This window comes from Serinus canaria, chromosome 1 (genome assembly GCF_022539315.1).
Source record: "Serinus canaria isolate serCan28SL12 chromosome 1, serCan2020, whole genome shotgun sequence".
NCBI classification, from domain to species: Eukaryota; Metazoa; Chordata; class Aves; order Passeriformes; family Fringillidae; genus Serinus; species Serinus canaria.
The window spans coordinates 45,123,062-45,143,237 of record NC_066313.1 but is presented as its reverse complement, the minus strand read 5'-3'; the positions used below and the strand labels follow the sequence as shown (position 1 = coordinate 45,143,237).

The 20,176-nt window shown below is 39.2% G+C and overlaps 1 protein-coding gene across 2 annotated transcripts in view; it reads left to right on the top strand.

Annotated features, from left to right (window-relative positions):
- ATP8A2 (ATPase phospholipid transporting 8A2) overlaps positions 1–20,176 on the top strand; it is a 278,317-nt gene that overhangs the window by 66,247 nt on the left and 191,894 nt on the right. For both annotated transcript variants that reach the window (XM_009102837.4, XM_018908513.3), the window contains one exon: positions 15,938–16,110. In XM_009102837.4, coding sequence (XP_009101085.3) covers positions 15,938–16,110 — 173 coding nt within the window. The remainder of the gene's footprint in view (positions 1–15,937; positions 16,111–20,176) is intronic.

The window sequence follows — 20,176 nt, the reverse complement described above, 5'->3', positions numbered from 1 at the left end:
ATTTCACATCTTACCTGTACATAACATAAGGAAAAGGGGAATGGGTTCCCAGCTTAACAGGCTGATTTTTTGAAAACTTGTGCTTTCTTTTCAAGTTATTAAAACTTAATTTGTCTGTCTGTAGTAGTTTTAATACTGTCAGGTTCTCAAGGGATTTCTAGTTCTGTCCAAGGCTTGACAGACAAAATCTGCAGTTCAACAGACAGAGTTAATAGGTTTAGTAAATATTAATAAAAGAAATCTATTGTATAACTAAATCTTTAGGGAAATTACTATGGTGGTTTAATTTTAAAAAAGAAACATAATCTTGATGATTTTGTGGGGTTCTTTTACTACGATTATTTTTAGTAATTGAAATGGATATCATATTTATTAGATAAACTTTAATAAAAACTTCAGCTGTATTGAGTAAGCTGATAGGAAACTAAGTGTGTTTTTAAGACTCAAGGAAAAAGAGGTCTTTGAAAAGTAACTATTCACTTCAGGGAATGGTGTTTGTTTGACTAGAAAAGGGAAGCTTGCCTAGGGCTTTCTTTATATTTTTATCTTAAAAAAAAAGTAAAAATGCCGGAAGCTGTCATGATGAAAGCAAATTGGGTCTTGTGTCCAGCTTCTCAGTTGAGTGGATACCAGTATCTTTACTGGGCAAGAGTTAATGCCACAAAAGTAAGATTTGTTTCCAGTTCTTTCTAGAACTAGAAGCAGTAAGACACAAGCAGTGCAGTAGTAGAGGTACTCTTGCTTCCTGAGCTGCCTGTGGGTGTCTAGGAAATGTCTGCACCAACTGTGTATGAGAATAGAACATGTAAGTTGTAAGGACTAGGATCAGCCAAATTAAAACTTTGTCAGTTTTAATGTAGAGATGAATTGTAAGTGATACTTATCTGAAATGGTGTTGTACAGTCCTAGTTAAAAAATACATTATAGAGAATTTTAAGTCAAACAAAGCCAACCCATCTAGGTGTGAGCTGCCCTATGGCCTTGAGATGCATTTTGCCATGCAGTCATTTCTGACAGCGGCAATTGCCGACAAATGCATGTAAATTTTAGTGCTTTTAAATCTGCAAGGAATAAGCAAGCCTCCTACTTGGGGAAGGGATAAAATTGGTTACCTGTGGGAGTCTGGAAAAGTATAGAGTAGCTGGAGGAAGCTTTACTTTCCTCTGTGGTTCACTACCTGATACTAGCAATTTTATTGAAACCTTGAGTGCAGGTAGACAGAATATTTTTGAGAAGTCGAGTAAGGGCAGTGGAGAAATCCATTGTGATGGTTTTGGAAGGAGAGAAAGCAGCAGGTTGTTTTAATTTGTTGGATAGGATTTTTTTGTATGAGGAAAGTATGTGAAGCTTCTTAAGAAATGGAAATTATTTAGCTACCTGAGATTACAAATAAAGTAGATCTTGTGACAGATCATTTGAGTCATGCTTGTCAAGCATCCAGGAGCCACATGAACCATCAGTAAGGAAATCTGCAAATCAGAGGGATAATTATTGCAGAAGGTGTTAGAAAGTAGATTTGCCAAAAAGGAATTGTTTCTGTTTGTCAATATACTGGGAGCTAAGGTGCTGAGCTGAAGGCAATAAAAAGTTGTTGCTGTAGATGTTGTACAGGAGTGTAGTAGAGTTACCTCCCATGAGCATAAATCTTCAATATAACTTCTTGTGGTGGTCACCTGGAGGAAATTCTCAAACTAAATATTATTTAAAATAATAGTGGTAGTCATGTAGGACCAAGCATGTATCTAGCACATATTTTAATTTTGTGAGAGAAAAACCACTCCTACTAAGACTGCCTCCATCTCTGCACTTGGAATTTGTTCCCTTGCCTATCCACTGACCTAACTCCTGTGCATTCTCTAAATCAGGGAACATGAAGTCCTGTAGTGCCTCTAGTTTTCATCACAGAAGCCTGTGCTAAATTGCCTGGTTTCTTACTTGGGTTTTGACTATTAATTTTCACACCGTCATTATTACTGTCAGAGTTTTTTTGGTTTTGGAGTTTTTTGTGGGTTTTTTTTTTGTTTTGTTTTGGGTTTTTTTTGTTTTGTGTTGGTTTTTTTTGTTGTTGGTTTTTTTTTGGTTGGGTTTTTTTAATGTAGGGAAGCTTGTTACATGTATGTGCTCAACAGAAGCCTGTTGTTAATATGAAGTACAGTAAACTGCATATTATAAGAACTAAACAGACTAAATAATTTAGCATGGACTAAAATAGGAAGAAAAATGTTTGGTGTGGGGTTTTGTCAGTTTTTTTTGTTTGGTTGGTAGCTTGTGGCTGTGGGAGTTTTTTTTATTCTAGTAAGACATTGAATACAGTCTGCTGTCAAAATGGCCAGTGTGGTTTTGTCTGCTGCCTCGTAATGCTGTTTCAGTAATCTTGAGTTTGGGTTCACAAGTGCAGTTGGCTGGTTACAATATTCTTTTCCATTAAGCATTTTTGGAGCATATCATGCTTTATGAGCAAAGGTTAACTAGGGCCTGAAGGAAGCTCGGAGCAGCAAAGTACAGATGTGTTTGTAGCAAAGGAGACCACTGGCCAAGCCCAGGATAATTACTGCCACATATTATTTAAGGATATACCCTTTGTGTTCAACTGTGCTGGTGTCTTCCAAAAGATGGTGTTCTGCCCTGACTGATTTCAGTGTCCAAAGTCATTGTGGCTAAATCCTTATTTCCCATGTGTTATTTCACTTCACAGAGTCAGAAAGGCAGCCTGTGTGATACAAGAATGAATATTTTAGTTTGGAAGTTGTGAATATTGTTACCTTAACTGTGTGTTTCTTTGCAATGGCATTGGAGCTCTGAAAATATTTATGGTGCTGTCTTTTGAAATAGTGTATTTGTATAGAATTTTTTTAGTAGGTGAGCATGATCATCTGGTCAGCTAATGTAATAAGCTTTGGGAGGAATGCAGCATCTGGGTACTTGAGAGGCTGGGATAAATGGGGCTCAGCATCTCTCAGTTTCAGGGGTCTTGCATACAGTCTGAAAAACTACTTGTTTTTGGTATTTCTGACTGTTGTTAGAATTCATTGCCCCAAGTAAAGCATTTGTTGCCTTGGGTGGGAGAAGGCTTTTATAAATTTTGTTTTTTATCTAAAGTACTAAATTGCCAAAACCAGTTGTTACATGACCTTAAGATTATATAAAATTATACTGTTTCAATGAGTAATTCTACGTTTGGGAACTCTCCCATAGATTACATACAATATTGGAACTTCAAGATCATTAAAGCAGTTGTATGAAGTTACTTGAAAGCTGTCCTTAGTGTCTGGCATCAGGACAGCTCTTAGAGAATGTCCTTGGATGTAACTTGTGAATGCATCTCACCTCCATTCCTCTCAAAAACACTACCTGGCATTGTTGCCTCCTGTGTAGCTTTGAAAGTATGAAGACACTAAACTGTCCCCTGAACCCATGTAATCTTTTGGATTTGCAGTGTGTCTGGAATTTCAGTTCTGGTGAAGAAACTGCCTTAAACTTGTGATGTGATGGCAAGGGCAAATAGCCTTTTAACGTCACCTCATGTAGTATTATATAGGGCTGTTTTTAGCAAAGGCCATATTTCTATTCCTGTGCAACTTGGAAGTGCTTTAAATGCTCAAGACTTTTTTGTTCCCCAAATAATCTTAGCTAAGAAAATGACTAGGGAACAGCTGAGTGGAGGCTTTTGCTTCCTTTGATCTTCAAGGAGGCCAGTGGCAAAGCTGCCCTTGTTCCTGCTTGTTTCCTTTTCCGCCACTACCTAAGAGTGATGCAAGGCCAGAGCATGACCAAGCAGTGCCTCTCTGAAGCTGCTGTCAGGAGATGTGTGCTTGTTCATGTACATCATCCTTCCCTAAAGGCACAGCCTGTGCTGAGAAGGTAATGCTATTTAAGGGAGACAAGTAGCCTAAAATAATCTCGTGCTGTTGGCTGATATCTGAAAGATCTTGATGCCATGTGCCATCGTCTCTTATAAACCCTTAGCTTTTCATGTTTTATCATGTTGTCATGTTATAGTCATGTTTTTAAAACCCTCTCGATAGGCTTCATGCTCTTTAGGAGCCTCCAGCCATTCCATTTTATCATTGAACCTGGTCTCTTCTGAGTAGTTGAAGCTGTGGTGTAGGAGCAAACCTTTTTTATAAGATAGGCACTAAAATTAATTTGGCTTTAGAATTGAAGTAAAATTCAGTATAAAAAGTGACAATTGTACGGCAACTTCTGAACTGCCTGTGGGGAGCTGGTCCATAGACCCAGGCCCCACTTGTCCAGAGTTGAGGAGGTGAGGGGAGGCTGTATCCTGCTGCTGGCTCTTCGTGTGCCATGTGGCAAAGGATGGGCTGGAGGAGCTGCCTGCCCTGTGCCCTGTTTCAAGGGTGGAACTGAGGGCAGGAAGGAGAATTTGGGTCTGTGCCACATCTAGTTTGTCATTGCTCACATATCTGCTGCCAGTTAAGTTCAAATTAATTGTTCAAAGAATGCTTGTTTATATTTGTTTTTTCAGACTTTTTTATTTTTCATATAGAATGCTGTGAGTTGGAAGGGACCTTAAAGATCTAGTTTCAACCCCTTCTGCCGTGGGCAGGGGTGATCAGGTTGCTCAGGGCCCCATCCAACCTGGCCTTTATTGAACATGTCTGGGGATGGGGTTTCCACAAGCTCTCTGGGCAGCAATTTTTGTTCTTTTGTCACTGTAATCTGCTGTGCTCAAATTGCAAGACAGAAGGATTGCATTTCTTTTGGTGTTTTGAAGGTAAGTAGCATTGAGCATGAATTGATCTAGGTAGAGTTCTATTAGCAAATATAATCTTCAGACTTTCTCTGACAAAAGTGTTCAAGCTGGACAATCTTGACAATAGCATCATTTACCTGATGTTATTGTTGGGAAGTACTAATTTTGTAATCAAAGAAGAATTTACATCATGACAAATCTTATTTGAGCAAAACTAGTAAGTGGATTTAACAGGCCGGCAGGCATAAAACCATTTGGATAGTTTTGTCATGCTTTTCTCATTTCATGATCTAATGCTTTGTAGATGGTTTGGTTATGGGTCTTGTATCAGCTGAACAAATACTTAGCTATCTGGATTTCTGATATTCTGATACTAAAACACTAAATTCTTTAGTTGTCATAATTTATGTGTGCTGCCAGTGCTCATACTTTAGATAGCTCTCCTGTTACTTTCCTTCAGTTGTTAAGTGAGAGTTATTTGATCCTACAGATCTAGAAGTGTTCACATAGTGAGGATCTCTGTGATCTAGCTTGAATGTTTCCTAGCATCTTGCTTGTGTAACCCAATAGCGTTTCTCCCTTTCCCTGATATGTACCTGTATTTTAGCACTGTAATTTGTGGATTTAAAGACCTGTAGTTTAAGGTTAGCACTTTTAGTCCTGCTACTGTCCTCTGCTTGGATGTGGATTTATAGAGCTGTTACTTTTAGGTTTGGGAAATGAGAGAGAATGCACTTTCCTTATATCCTTGCTGTTCCAGCTTTTTGATTTCTGCTTCTTCCTCCGACAGTCTGTGTTTCCCAGGTGTGGGAGTGTCCATGCCCTTGTCCTTCAGGGCACGTGTAGTGTTTCCCTTGTACCTTGTACGTGTGTTCCATATCCTTTATCTGCCCTTGTGGGGCAATTTGGGTGCTGTTTTGTCTTAAACAGAAGCTTGAAGACTTTAGGTTTAAACTTTAGGTTTTGTCTTAGACAGAAGCATGGTCAGGTTTGAGCTCCCCTTTCCAGTAGCTTGCCAAAGGGGCCAACCCAAGTAGGAGAATGCTTCCTTGCTCTCTGCTTGCTAGGCTCTGCTTCATTAGAAGTCCTGAGAGGGCACAAATGGGACTGAAGCCAGGAATGGTGTCCAGGATGGACTGTTGCATCTTGCCTACCATTGAGCAGCTGCCAAAGGACAGGAAGCCTGACCTAACTCTTTAAGGAGTCAAAGTGATCCCAGTTGGATGGAAACAATCGTTGAATGTTCTTGTTCTTTGTTTTTGAGAGGCTGTTGGGGAATAGGTAAGGTCATGGGAGTACAGCTTGTATCAGATCCTTCTGGAAACCCCTTTGTGTGTTGTTTTATTGCCTAGTCAGCCCTGGGTAAAAGGGAAAAATACATATTCCAAGGAGTATGAGTAACTTCTGATGCTTGTCATGTTGTCAGGGTAGAAGTAAAATCTCAAAGGGTATTTCAGGAACTGCAAGTTCTCTCATATTTCTGCTCAATAAGTGTATTGTTTCTAAATCAAAACCAGGGCTTTAAGCAAACAACATGGGTTAAAAGCAATCTGCTTCTTAAAAGTCACTTTTATTACAGAGCTTGCTTGTCCTAATCAGTGGCTCTGGAACTTTCTCGGCTTTACTTGAAGAAAAAGATTTGATAGTACACAAGCACTTGAAAGGAAGACTAATGTGACAGGTTGGGTAGTTGTATGTTGGGACTGTCTCGAGTAGCTTAGAGTTTGCTGTTTGGCTTAATTCTCAAAGCAGTTTCCTTTTACTTAAGTGTGGGAATAACTTTGGCTATGAACTCTGACAGCGGTATGGCCTCTGTTACTTACACTACCATTCAACTGAGCTATTAACTGCACAGATGCTAACAGCAGTTGGGGTCTTTTTTTAAAGGGGGATTTTGAAGAGGAAATTAAGAGTGGAAGACTACAAATAATTGAAGCTATAGTTTCTCTAGCCCCATTTAAATTTTAGTAGTTTTTAGAGAGGGAAATTCTGTCCTTCCAGCTTTATTTTGATGTCTTACAAATTGATGTTACCTTACATGAAAGGGTAAAACCAAAACTTTCTCTTTTCCAGGCTACACATGTAATGTGACTTGAAAATATAAAATAATTTTGTCATAGTAAACAGTAGTTTTGAGACATACATATGTCTGTGCTTGAAAGGTAACGGCATAATGAGAAAATCATCTTGAGTTAGTCCTGTTTTGTACAAATCAATCTATTCAATATTATGCATTCGTTATGTAAAACATTCGTCTGAAGGAGAGAGGAGCTCTGTCATCTCATCTGTGTTTCTTTGTGACTAGTGTTCAGTCTTTTATACATTAATAAACATGGATTCCTTACTTGCTAGCAATGATAAAACTCCTTTAATGTAGTCCTGGCTGCATTGGTGGCTGTTGTTTGTCTCAGGAAAGTTCTAATCTCATTGAGTCAGGATGGCTGTATTTCATTCATATTGATGAAGCTGGTATAATAGTGATAATTTATAATTTACACTTTCATTTGTGTATATCAAGAAACCTCCATACACAGATAGAGGTGTAAATATGTGAAAAGGCCAGTATCTGTAGCAGAGATCTGAATCTTTACAGCATTCTACCTGAAGGCTTAGGGATGACTAATTGCCTTCCTGTACCTGAAGGGAGGAGCCTGCAAGAAAGTTGGGAGAGGGACTTTTTACAGGAACATATAGTGACAGGACAAAGGGAAATAGATTCAAACTGTAAGATAGTAGGTTTAGATTACATGTTAAGAAAAAATTCCTTACTCTGAGGGTGGTGAGACACTGTGAAACAGGTTGCCTGGAGAAGTTGCAGGTGCCCCACGCCTCGAAGTGTTCAAAGCCAGGCTGGATGGAGCTCTGTGCAACCTAGTCTAGGGATGGGTTTGGAACTAGATGATCTCTAAGGTCATTACAACCCAAAACATCCTGTGATTTCATATAAGGAGAAAATACCCTCTTTTTTGGGGGCAGTCGAGGGTAAATTATAGACTGACTTGTATGTCTGCATACCAGTGTTATTTTCTTGGCTGAATTCTCCTCAGCTGTTTGAGGGCATTGATGTGAACTGACAGCTTAAAACAGAGCAACATAGAAGCCTGTGGTTCTGACAGTATAACAGAGAATCCTGTATCTTCATGATCTAAAGCAGAAGGTTTTGGTGTCTCCTTGATCTGAGGGTTTATCCATCAGGTGGAGAAGTGGGCTGTTATCTCCGAGAAATTACTTGGCAGAAATGTAACTTCCTGAAGGAGCTTCTTCGAGAGCAGGCTTCTGCTTTGTTTGCTTCTGGGAAAAGCTGGATTATTATGTTCCAAAGACAAAAAGTAGAAGGAAATAAAAAGTCCATTTGGATGAATTTAATAAAGCTAAAATATCATAATATTAAGACTGAATTTTTCTAGCTTATTAGCAAAACTAACAGACTGCTTCCTCTTGGCAGAGTGCAGTTGATTTTAGTACTCACACAGATGTTTTGGGGTCCAGAACAAGCATTTCTTCTTTCTTCTGCACTTTCTGTGGTGTGAGGCATAAACTTTCTTAATGTGCACCATAAACTGTTCTGTGATCAAATATCTAATATACACTGAAAGCAATAGACTGAGTCACCTACATAGAGCAGTTCTGGAGTAAATGAAAATAGTGTAATAAGCCTAATGCTGTTCTTAGTGTGAAGAGAACAGGGTTGTGACTATAATATTTGAAATCCTTGGTTGTCCCAGGATACACATGCTTCTTGCTAAAGTCAGAAATATTAAAAAATGTCAAACTGAACAAATGTGGTATTGTCTTCCATAGCATTTGAAGTACCTTTGATGAATTGCCCTTTTGACTGCAGTTGTTTCTACAATTGTTTCTTATGCTGCCAGCTTTGCCCTCGTGGAACTGAAAGAAGGATTGCAAAAGACTCATGGCTTTCAAGATGGTGCCTTTGGCAACAACGTTGCACTGGATAACTATTTAGGATGCCAGTTCTTTTGTCTGAGAATGCTGAGACTTTTGTCACTTTTCTTGATTTTCTTTTTTAAATTAATCAGTGTTTTAGTCAAGATTACAGTAAAGAGTGGCATTTTTAAGATGCCACTGCTATAATCAGCATTTCTCTCTTTAATGTGAGGAAAAAGTAATGCTGCAAAAAATTTCAGGTTTTATTTCAAAAGGCTAAGACATGAGGATCACCACTTCTAGCAGCATGTACTGCCATATTATTTAATCTGCAGGGTGAGAGATGACTAGTTAGTGAAGTCTTGAACAAATCTTACTTCTTAATTTGGCAAAAGCCTCTCTTTGCTCGTAATTCTTCCCTCCTTCTCCCCCCACCCCAAAGCCTCCCCAGCTCTGGGGCTGCAGGGGAAACTTCATATATGTTCCATATTAAAGATGCTGCTTTTCTTCACTGAGAGCCTGAAGTTTAGGGTGCAACCACCTGACATGCTCTGTTAAGTTTTCTTGAGTACTTCGCCATGTACTTTTCCAATAGTCAGCTCTTTGATGCTCTTCCTTGCCATGATCTTGAACTGATCTTGCAGGTACTGGAAGTACCTGCAGCCCTTTACACAGCCTATGTGTTTGAGATGGTATACCTGACTGACACTTTAGGAGATTATTTTTCTGTGATCATGAAGCTTGGGAAAAGACCTGTTTCATTTTTCTTTTTAAACTGTGTAGAACACACTTGGAGATAAATGTACAGATGATGGGACAGATATTCCTTCAGGGTGTATTTTTTTTCTCCCTATTTAATCAAGTTTCTTGACTCCTGGATAATAAGTTTGTTGCAGAACTGGAAACGTCCTTGAATCGTTCTCTGCAGCACTTGGTACAGCTCTTGATGGGCAAATTCATCTGGGCTTTCAGCTGCCCCTGGATACAAAAATTCTGGTATCATCTGTTTATCTTATATCTGAAGGCAAGATTTGGTTCTGAATATGTGATAACCTGAGACTTGCTGTGCAGATTAAGGACTCTTTGTATTGAGACATTGTAAATTACTTGGCTAACTGAAGGAATTTCAGGTTGAAGTTAAATTCAAAGCTATGAAGATGATTTGATTTGAGTCCATCTAATATCTCTGGGTCCTCCACGTGATGTTTTTCTTGGCACGGTAGGAGATCATATTCATCCAGCAGAATCATGGTGTTAATAAATCATTAAGTTCTGTCAGATCTGTGACAGTCATTTGATTGACATGTTTTAAGTGGCTGCTAGGTGATATTGAAGTAGTCACACTGTGTGCTCACACATATCTAAATCAGCATGTGATGCAGGCTGAGCACTGCAGTAATACTGAGCAAACAGCTATTGATGGGCCTGTTTGTTAGTTTTTCTCTTAGTTTTGATCTTACTTAAAAGAGTAAATTGAAGGTATGCAGCTGGGATCTGATCCTCCATGATCCATTTGCTAAATGGCTTTGAGGGTACAGGTTGAATTTGAAGGGAATCCTGTATTGTTGAAGTACTCAGACTTGCTCTAAACTGGGAAATGTTGGCACTATTTCTTTTTAAATGTGAAGTAGTGAAGTATTCACAGTTAGTCTTTGGCTCTTAAAGGTTTTCCTGGCTTTCAACTAGAGTGTCCTTATATCCTCTTCTTCTGTAAAGCTAGGGAAGGGATGAACTCTTAAAATGGGGCTTTAGAAATGTGTAGTTTTCAGGTCATCTCTCCATAGTGGTATTTTCAGTGAGTTAGTAAACAGAACAACCTCCCTGCTAATATTTCTACTTTTGGCTTTACAAGAACCTTACAGATTATATATTTCCAGGAACACAGCCTGCTCTGTTCCCCATGCACTGCCTCACCTGTTGCACATCTAGCAAGATGAATGCCTATACTGCTGTCAAGTTTGACTTTTTTTTTTTAGCATTGTTATGTGTTTTTAAGAGTAGAAGAAAGCCAGAGTGGTTTTGTGGCTACTCTTTAGAATTTCCTTATTGTTGAGAAAGTGTGCAAATGCTTCTCTGAAATTTTTTGTGAGTTGAATGTGGAGGTCCATGTTGTTGTAGAGTTTACTGTATTACATCATACATACATACACCATTCTAATATCAGTAACTAAGTATTTTCAATTCTACTGATGTTTTGAGTATCCATTTTATGAACCATAAACCATGTCTTTTGTATCAGTTTATATAAGCAAGTGACACATTGCATAGAAAACACAACTGTGTTTGAATTGGTAAATAACCAACTGTTTGAAGACTGATCAATTGGAGGAATCACAAAAGACAGGGAATAGAAGAACTTACAACAAGTCCTGTAGCTGGACTACTGCTATAAACATGAAGAAATCTGCACTAGACTTTGTGGCTATATGCTTTGCACCCTTCCTTATAACTAGGTCTTTGGAAGTTGCCTGTTTGCTTTTGCAAGTCATAGTAATTTGTTGACTGAGCCAAGTTTGGAAGATTGGCAAAAGTGAGGATCTATTCTGAAAGTGGTATTTCTTTCTAGGTTTCGGGACAGGTTTTAAGGTTAGCTTTTGCACATGTTCTGTTTATTGTGGCAAGCACTTCCAGTGACTCTTCTGCCCAAGGGGTGTTGCTTTCAATAGTTCTAATATGTTTTGCCAGCTTGGGTTTAAACATTAGTTTTTCTTGCCTTTATGTTGATTATTCCTATTTTCCTGTAAATTTGTTTCTGCCAGGTGTCTTTACAGATCACTTTGGCACAGCAGCCAGGCAGACTGAAGTCAAAGATTTCACTTAACGTGGTGAAGCTTCTAGGTTGCAATGAAGATTGGAAAATTTCCCATGAAGTAGGGTTGGAGAGTGTTATCTTGACTGGGGTTATGCAAAGTATTCCTTGCTTAATTCTTAAGTTCTCCTTGGAATAATTTTCACTTAACACTGGGGGAAGGGGATGTAGCTAGTATTTTGATTGAAACTCACTTTTTTCAGCACAGTGGAAGAATTGTTACATCTGATGATTCAGGTTATCCATGGATGGGAAGGAAAAAGTAAATTCGTGGATTGGTAAAAGTAAATTGAGCTGGCACTTCAGTGCTCGCTAGTGAGTTAGCGGATTGTATAATTTATATAACCTCATTTATACCAGAACTAGTGGTTTGGAAATTAATTATAGGATGATGGAAGGAGTTAGCTTGGAAAACCCTTCAAGCTGCTGTAGCTAGCAGTACATTCTAGATAACTGCAGAAGCAAATAGCATGTGTGATTGGCTTAGCTTATAGTTAAACTAATGTGTAAGTGTAACATCTCTTACTGTAGGAGCTTGTTTTCTGAGGGTCATTTTAGGTCTTCTGAGATGGAGGAATGGCTGTTGAAGAAAGGTGAATCACTGAATATTCTGAGTTGGAAGGGACCCAGAAGGATCCTTGAGTCCAGCTCTAAAGTGAATGGCCCATATGAAGGCCATACCCACGATCATGGCATGATTAGCACCATGCTCCAGCCAAGAGGGCATGAAATGTGGGCAGCCAGAAAGTAAGGCTGATTTTGGTATAGGGGGTATGTCTGTCAGAGGTCACAGATCCAGGGGTGAGTGGCTCTCTTCACCTAAAGATGCCTTCTGGCTTACCTGATGCTACAAGCCACTGATTTCTCTTCCTGAGATGTCTTTCCCTGTGGGCCATGGATGACTGCATGCTTACAATGAACCACAAGCGTAGTGACTGCACAAAATTCTATCCTTTCTATCTCCTGCTATAATTTCATTGAGTTTGGGAGCCTTTCCAAAGGAATGCAGGCCAGGAAAGAGGAGATTTAGAGCTGATCATCTTATAATAATTGTCCAGTTCTTCTCTGGGTATCAGTGTTTTTGTATGATAAGCTTAGGGAATGGCTGTTATCCTGCTGGAGTCTTTTGCCCTCCATTTTTGCAAGTCCTTCTGAGTTCTCTTTTTTCTTGGCAAGTATCTGATGCTGCCATTTTGTGTTGGATACTGCATTGCCTCAAGCACCAACATTTCTCCCTGTACTGTGCAAAGCTCTGGTGGGAGGGAATGGGCGGTATGGTGCACTGCTTCTAGAAAAACCCAACCAAAACAAAGCAAAAACCCCCCAAGAACAACAAAAACAAACACCACCCAAAGGCACATGGTGTACATAAAAAAATGCTTAAGTTCTAATTAAGTAACCTGTACAACATTCCTAATGTTTCTTATTACAGCATGAGGAGTCTGCTTTTGTTTTTAGTGAAATCAGCAGAGTTTCTGATCACATTAACTCTGATTGCATTGACTTCCCAGTTGACTTCAAGCACCATGTAAAAAGTACTAATATGTACTGGTAAATAATAACCTGGTAAATCCCAGAATGTTTGTCAGTATTGTAACTCAAAGCTGGGCCCAGCAGGGATTTTTCCTGAGGTTTTAGGAAGTGAGACTATACAGGCATGCTATCACAAGGTTTGTTAAAGATCCTGAGCCTACAATCCAGAGAAGACCACACAAACTCTGCTTCAGGATGTTTTTGTTTTCTGCCTGTCAACAAATTTAGTCTGCTATGAGGATTTATAATAGTGAACTAATGATGTTACTTCATGTTCTGTATGGAAACTATGAGCACAGAGAACAGTAAAATCTGAAAGTTTATTTTAAGGCAGTAATGCAAGTAAATGCTCTGCTGAGGGTTTATATTTGTGGTCGTGACTTGTTAAAATGGAAATGGAAAAACAAACAGGAAGAGCAGGTAGGATAGGTTTATTATGGAACACAGCACTATGTCTTAAATTTAACTCAAGCACAGAGACTGTAACATCTTTAACCCTTAAATGCATTTATGTCAGAATTGTTCATGTTTTTAGAAACAAATCCCCTCATCATGTCAAAGGTCTAAAAGTAGAATAAAAATAAATTAAAACCTCATTTCCTTAGCTTTTTCAGTTTGAGTTCTGTAGCTTTTTACAATCTGTTTTTTTTTTCATATTTGTTCTCTGACACTTGGTGGTCTTATGAATGAGTTTTTAAGCCCTTGTAAAGCTCTAAGCTGATATTGTTCCTCTGATTCAACTGACCGCTTAAGCATGTGCACATGTCCTCTACTGGCTTACAAAGTGTCCATATTTATTAGAATAACCCACTGAATCAAGGCTACTAAACAGATGGACTTTTCAGGTTTTGCACCTTCTGACTTTCAAGTAAAGCTGTATATTTTTAATATTTGATGGAAATCGATATGCCAGTACCATAAGGTTTGATTGGCAGGCGCCTCTCTGGGTTTCCCCAGAGCAGCTGGATGCTCTGTGCCTGGGAAGGAAAACCAAGTTTATTATGGCTAAGTGAAAGGCTTGCTTTATTTGTTTCTAATATTATATTTCTGTCAGAAGCCCTGACAAACTTACCATTTAGCCTTTATGGATACTCAGTAAAAAAGGCAGGCGTATTCCACAGATATGAGATACTTTCTTAGGATTATTATTGATTTCTGCTCCATCATGCTTGTTCTAGTAAAGGATTGACTTAGTCTTGCCTGATGTGACTCAAAGAAACTTATCCCTTAATGTCAAGCACAGAGTAAAAGCTGGGGATCAAAGTAGGGATTTTTACTCTAGTTACCAGTAATGAGTTGTCCACAGAAGGATATAGTTCCCCATGGTTTCCAAATCTTTGTTCCCCTGCTTGCTTAGAAGGTCTTCATTATATACTTGGTGAGAATGGGGTCTGGTTTATTTGGCTTAATTGCACTGGCCTATAGGAGCAATTGTTGGTTTTCTTTTTTTAAAACACAGCAATTTTAAGTAGTTGGAAGAAAAAGAAAGAAGAATTCATGATTTTTTACTGTTTAAAGCTGTTAGGTTGTAAGTTAGCCCTGCATATGGAGGAGTATATTGAGAGTTGTACAAAGTGCTGATAAAATGAAGTGTCTCATTTGTAATCCTTGATTTATAGTGTTTTGGGGTATTATTAACAGTGTTACTAATTCTGTGTCATCTTACGTGTAAGATGAGTAAGTTCCATGACCAGGACATGAATTGTATGAGGCATATCCATGATAATAAGCTATGGAGGGACTAGTATCCTCAGCTGATGAGAAATATGACCTTTTATAAGTTTTGTGGCTTTGTCTTTTGAGCAATAGATGATGGATATTCAGTAACCCTCCTGAACTTGCCCTCAGATTCTCCTCTCTCTCAGAGGGCCCTGGCCTTCACTGTCCTTTGGGTCAGGTGAAAAGTGAGGGTGTTCCCTCTGAAGTGCCCCAAGTGCTAGACAGGGAATAAGGGCAGGGAGTTCTCCCTTGGTTTCAAATAGTCAGAGAAGCATTTAATCCTGTGTGTGCATTCAGGAGAAGGACAGGGGTTAATTCTGCTCTTGAGAGCAAGAAAAATGTTTGAACAAGACTGAGAGCAAGCATAAAGAGAAAGAAATGACACTCCAAGATCCCAGGGGCAGGGGCTCTTGGGATAAAATTCTGTTATTGATAACATTACCCAAACTCTATCCGTTATACCATCCTTGGAGTTTCTCTGAATGTTGTCACTGCCCAGTAGTGTTGAACTAGATAAAACAGTTTTCTTCCCAGAAGATTTACCTTTGTTTTCACAGCACTGGTCTCTAATGGTTTAAGCACAGTCATCTACTTTGTGTTAGATTTTCAGGTACTGTGTAGATAAAGCATGCCATGAAGTCATAAATCTAACCCCTTACATTTTAATAGGGAAACAGGGAATTATGCAGTCATTCTTTTAAAGAAGAAGGTGCAAAAGGTAATCTGTGTCTGAAGTGGCTGACTTGTGTTCTCTGTCACACTCATTAACTTAATCTGTAAATTTGCCTCCAGTTTGGGGCTAGTTTTCTAGTGGATCAGAGTTTGTTTTGATTACCATACTAATGAGTGGGGTGAGAGAAAATGAATTGCAAAGGAAATTTTCCTCTTTCCTCCCACACTTCCCCTTCTTGTGAAAGTGGCCTGATTCTTTTCCTGCCTGTTTGGCTCAGGAAAGTTGATGTTTTTGGGCTACAGCTGGGAAGGCTGTATCACAAGTGGTTTGGGCACATCTGTCATGCAGGACTGTGTGGTAAAGATGCTGGAGTCTGCTCTGAAACAAGACAAGCTCCTAGGCAAGCAGAGGCAGCTTATGCCAGTTAGTGACACAAGTCAGTATGTCTGCACAAGGTGCTGATAACACACTAGCTCATGTCAGTGCCAATTTGAATGCATGTGTACTGTGCTCTGCTGCATGGTCTGGAGACACCTTGCTCTAGTTTGAATGCACTTTTCATGTATGAGGAAGAAACATTTTCTTTCTGTTTTTCCTTCAGGCAACAAGAGCTTCTCTGACTCAACATTGTACCAGTCTGGGGGAGTCACTGGGCAAGGAAAATGATATTGCCCTGATTATTGATGGCCACACACTGAAGTATGCCCTTTCATTCGAAGTCAGGCAGAGCTTTCTGGACTTGGCACTCTCCTGTAAAGCGGTCATTTGTTGCAGGTAAGGAATTCTGTGTCTTTTTTGGGTAACAAAATGGGCATGAAGCCTGTGAAATTCAACCTTGTATGCACACAGCCACAGTTAAGTATGCTGGAGAGAAGCTTGCTTAGCAGTGGCTTTCTTCCTCCTATGGAGGAGGAGGCGTGTCCCTTCATTAAAATTGTGTCATCAAATAGTACAATTCCCTCTGCCAGTGTCAGTCCCAGCTGAGTCTGATCTCTTCTATAAAGTGATGAAAGATCATGAGAAAACATTGTGCCTGATTGCCCAATTATAGTAGACACTGATGAGGAGTGCTATGGATGTCATTTGCAATCAAAATGTTTGTGTGACTTTTCAGCTCAGCTCTAGAGAAGGTCACTGCATGAATTCAAGTTGGTCTTGACTTCTGGTTGTGCATTATGTGAACCTGTGATAACAGTGCAATTTTCCCTATTAAAATGTTAGAGTATTACTGGCTTTGCTAAGTCACAGCAGAGTTTGTTGCTGTTTGTGGATATAGCCATACACAGATATGGTCCTATGTCATGACTACTTCAGAAGGAAGGAAATAAGAGCCCCAAGAAAATAAAAACCAAAAGCTGGCTTTACTTTTTGTGTAGCAGGAAGGCTGCATCATTTTTAACTTTGAAAGATTATGTGGCTTTGAGGATTGTGTATGTTTGTGCTGGTATTTGGGGAGAACTGTGACCTAGTGGAGATCTGTTGATTTAGGCAGGCAGGAGGTTTTATTTGCATTCTAGAAGCAAGACCTGCTTTGTGGGAAATGACTGTATGGAGACCTTGTACTACTTTTTTTTGCATTCTTACTTTTATGTGTGCACTTTGGTACAAGTATCACACTGCAAAAGGAGTGCTGTCCATGTACCTGAAATAGCTGAACCCTTGGGGCTTTTTATCTGACTAGTTTCTTTCCATTTGTTTTCTGGACTGCTGTACTGCACAACACTGGGGCTAGAACTGTTCAATGTGTTCATTAATTACCTGATGCTGAGCTCATACTCCATCTAATCAAGTTTACAAATGATACAAGACTGAGGAGTGAGGGATAGAACTGAGGGCTTGGCTGCCCTTCTGAGGGACTTCAACAGGGTGAAGAATTGAGCAGTGAAATCTCAGGTAGCTCAAGAAGGGGAAGTGCAAAGTCCTATGCCTAAGGAGTTACAACCCCTTACCACCAGTAAGATGTGGGGGCTGCCGAGCTAGAAAGCACCTTTGTCCAGAAAGATCTTTGGATCCTTGGTGGACAAGCTGACTGTGAGCCAGCAATGAATCCTAGTGGCAAAGCAAAGACTGGTGTTACCCTGGGCTGTGGTGTAAAGAGCATTGGTAAAGGTTGAGGGAGGTGATCCTTCTTCTCCACACTGGTGAGGTAACTTCTGGAATCCAGTTCTGGAGTCCTAAATATAGCTGGTTTAATGGAGAGAGTCCAGTGCGGGACCATGAAGATGATAAAGGGGCTGGAGCGTCTGTCATGCAAGGAGAATCTGAGAGCTGCAAGTGTTCAGCCTAGAGAGGCTCAGAGGGGTTTGTATCAATTTGTATGAACATGCACTAGAAAGGAATGAAGATGAGGGTGACAGGCTCTTCCCTGTAGTGTTCAGTGATAGCAGTTTTTCTTCTGTTGCTGATTTTTTTTTTTTTTTTAATTTGGGCAGGGAGCTAGAGAAAGAAGGCATAAAGCCTTAGGGCAGAGGTCTCATTTCTGCAGCTGTTTCATGGAGTGGGAAGTGTTTTACAAGAGGAAGCTAACACAAGTGTAGCCATCTTTGGAATGCAACAGGCCCCAGTGTAGGGCCAGAGGTACCTTGGGCTTCGAGAGCACCAAGTGCTCAGGAAGGGAACTGACCTTGTGTTGTGCTCTGTTTGAGGGGCATTTAACAAACAGAGCAGGGCTACTCCATCACAGGGCTTTGGCAGAGATCCTTCAAAGGCACTCTGATAGTTTATTGCTCGAAGATTTGACAAGTTAAGCCAATGACCTACGTAGCTGAAACAAATGATAAATTGCAAATGATTAAAATTACCCATAAAATATATATCATAAGCTGAATATAACAAATGGTCCTGTTTTGCCAGGAGACATGCAATACTGGACATTTCCTCTTTCGTTATTTCATGAGGGGAGCCAACAGGAGTTTTATTTATTAGTGAATTAGCAAATTGAGGAACAATGCAGGAAAAAAATACTTTAGAGTATAAATCAAAGGGGAAGAGATGATGTAATTTCATAGCTTAAAAGGAGGAATGAAAATAATTGAGTTTTAAGTCCCCAGGGAAAAAGAGGAATGCTTTTAATAACCTTTAAGGCTTTTCAAGAACCTTCCAGTCACTTGCCAGGTGCTTGATACTGAAGCAAGAAAAACATTTTTTTATAATGCTCTGAGTTGTTTTTGATAGTACTTTGTGTGTCAAATAAGGCAGTGCACTTATACTTCACAGGAGGAAGTTTGAAAATGGAATTGAGAAAGAGGATATTTCAAATTAGAGTTAGTCTTCAAAGGAAAATGATAATTGGGAGGGGGACGTGGCTCTTTAACTTAGTGGTATGATGTTTAACCACAGTAGGAGTTGCCTTGCTATTCTCAACATTGCATAAATTCATGGGGCTTAATATTTCATAAATTTACTAAAACATTTCCTTCTTCTCTGGGGAGTTTCAGCTGCATTTGCCATTCAAAATTTTTTTAAAATATAGTTAAGACATACTGTATGTTCATTTTATGGGCTTTAGGCATAAACTATAGTTGAACTTGATTCTCAGGGGTAATCTCTTAAAATGAAACTGTAGTAAACCTGGCTCCTTTCTGCATTAAGAGGGAGAGATGGTATCTTCTGATGGGGTTAAGTCTTCCACTGTTACAGTGTCTCTAGCAGGCCACTGGCACAGTGGAGAAAAATATACCCCTAGGGAGACTTGGTAAAGCTAGCAAAATCAAATCAAACAACTCCTTAAGAAAAAGCCTTGTTTGTTAAAAGTTTTTTCCAGAGACTGACAGATCTTATTATCTTTCTTCACACTGATTGGGATGTCAGGATGTCAAAAGCAAGCAAAACTTACTTTTCACTGGAAGTAAATGTTGTTTGGAAGGCAGTTGAACTCGTGACTTCATTTATGAGATCTGAGCTGATGATTGCCTGTCTCTGGTTTTCAAATGTTCCTTTAACAGACCTGGTTTTAGTGATGTTTTGTGAGACACAAAATGTTAAGGTTTGAGTAGAAGTGAGATTATTCTTTTAATAACAAAATGGAGTGTTTTCATTCATCCAGTGTTTATACTTTAGCTGGTAGGTACAGCATACTGTTGCATTTGGCTCTGAATATAAAAGTAGCTGAGAATTATATAACTTGTGTGTTATGGCATTTAATATATAATTATTTAATTTTTAAAAAATTCAATTTAATTTAAACATCATATTTAATTATCTGCTGAAGATTCTGCCTTGAATTGGAAGTATTTGTAGTTGAATTAATGTGGTGTTTCAGAAACCCTTTTTTATGACTGTGCTTTGGGAACTTTTTGTTGTTGTTGAATAGAGCTTCTTTGCAGGTGGCGGTGACTGCCTTTGTATGGGTTTAATGCCATATTAACAAGACATACATCAGGAAGAAGCAATCCATCATTTAAGAGACTAAGTAATTCTAAGCAGTTTGTAAGTACTTTAGTACTTAAAATTAATTGTTGGACAGCAGAAGTAGTCCTTTATATCGTTTCTTTCACAGATGTAAGCAGAGCAAAACAAGCATCTCCAGAGAGATGTGTAGCATAAGACTGGGAACCCATCCCACACTGGGCTGCCTCAGTGTGATTCTTCTTTCTTTTGCTTGTATTACTGACCCTTTCTGCCATACTTCTTGAGGTGATGCTGCTGGGATGTTGTTTCTTTTCCACACGTGTACTTAAATCCTGCAGCTTTTCAGCTGAGTGCACAGTGAGTTGATGCCCATGTAGGAGGGGTTTCAGGTAAAGGGAAAATAAATAAAAATGTCTCAATTGCTGTACAGTAAATCAACATTTCTGCCATACTTTGATCATATGTCCTGTTCTACAGAGAGGTGGTGAGG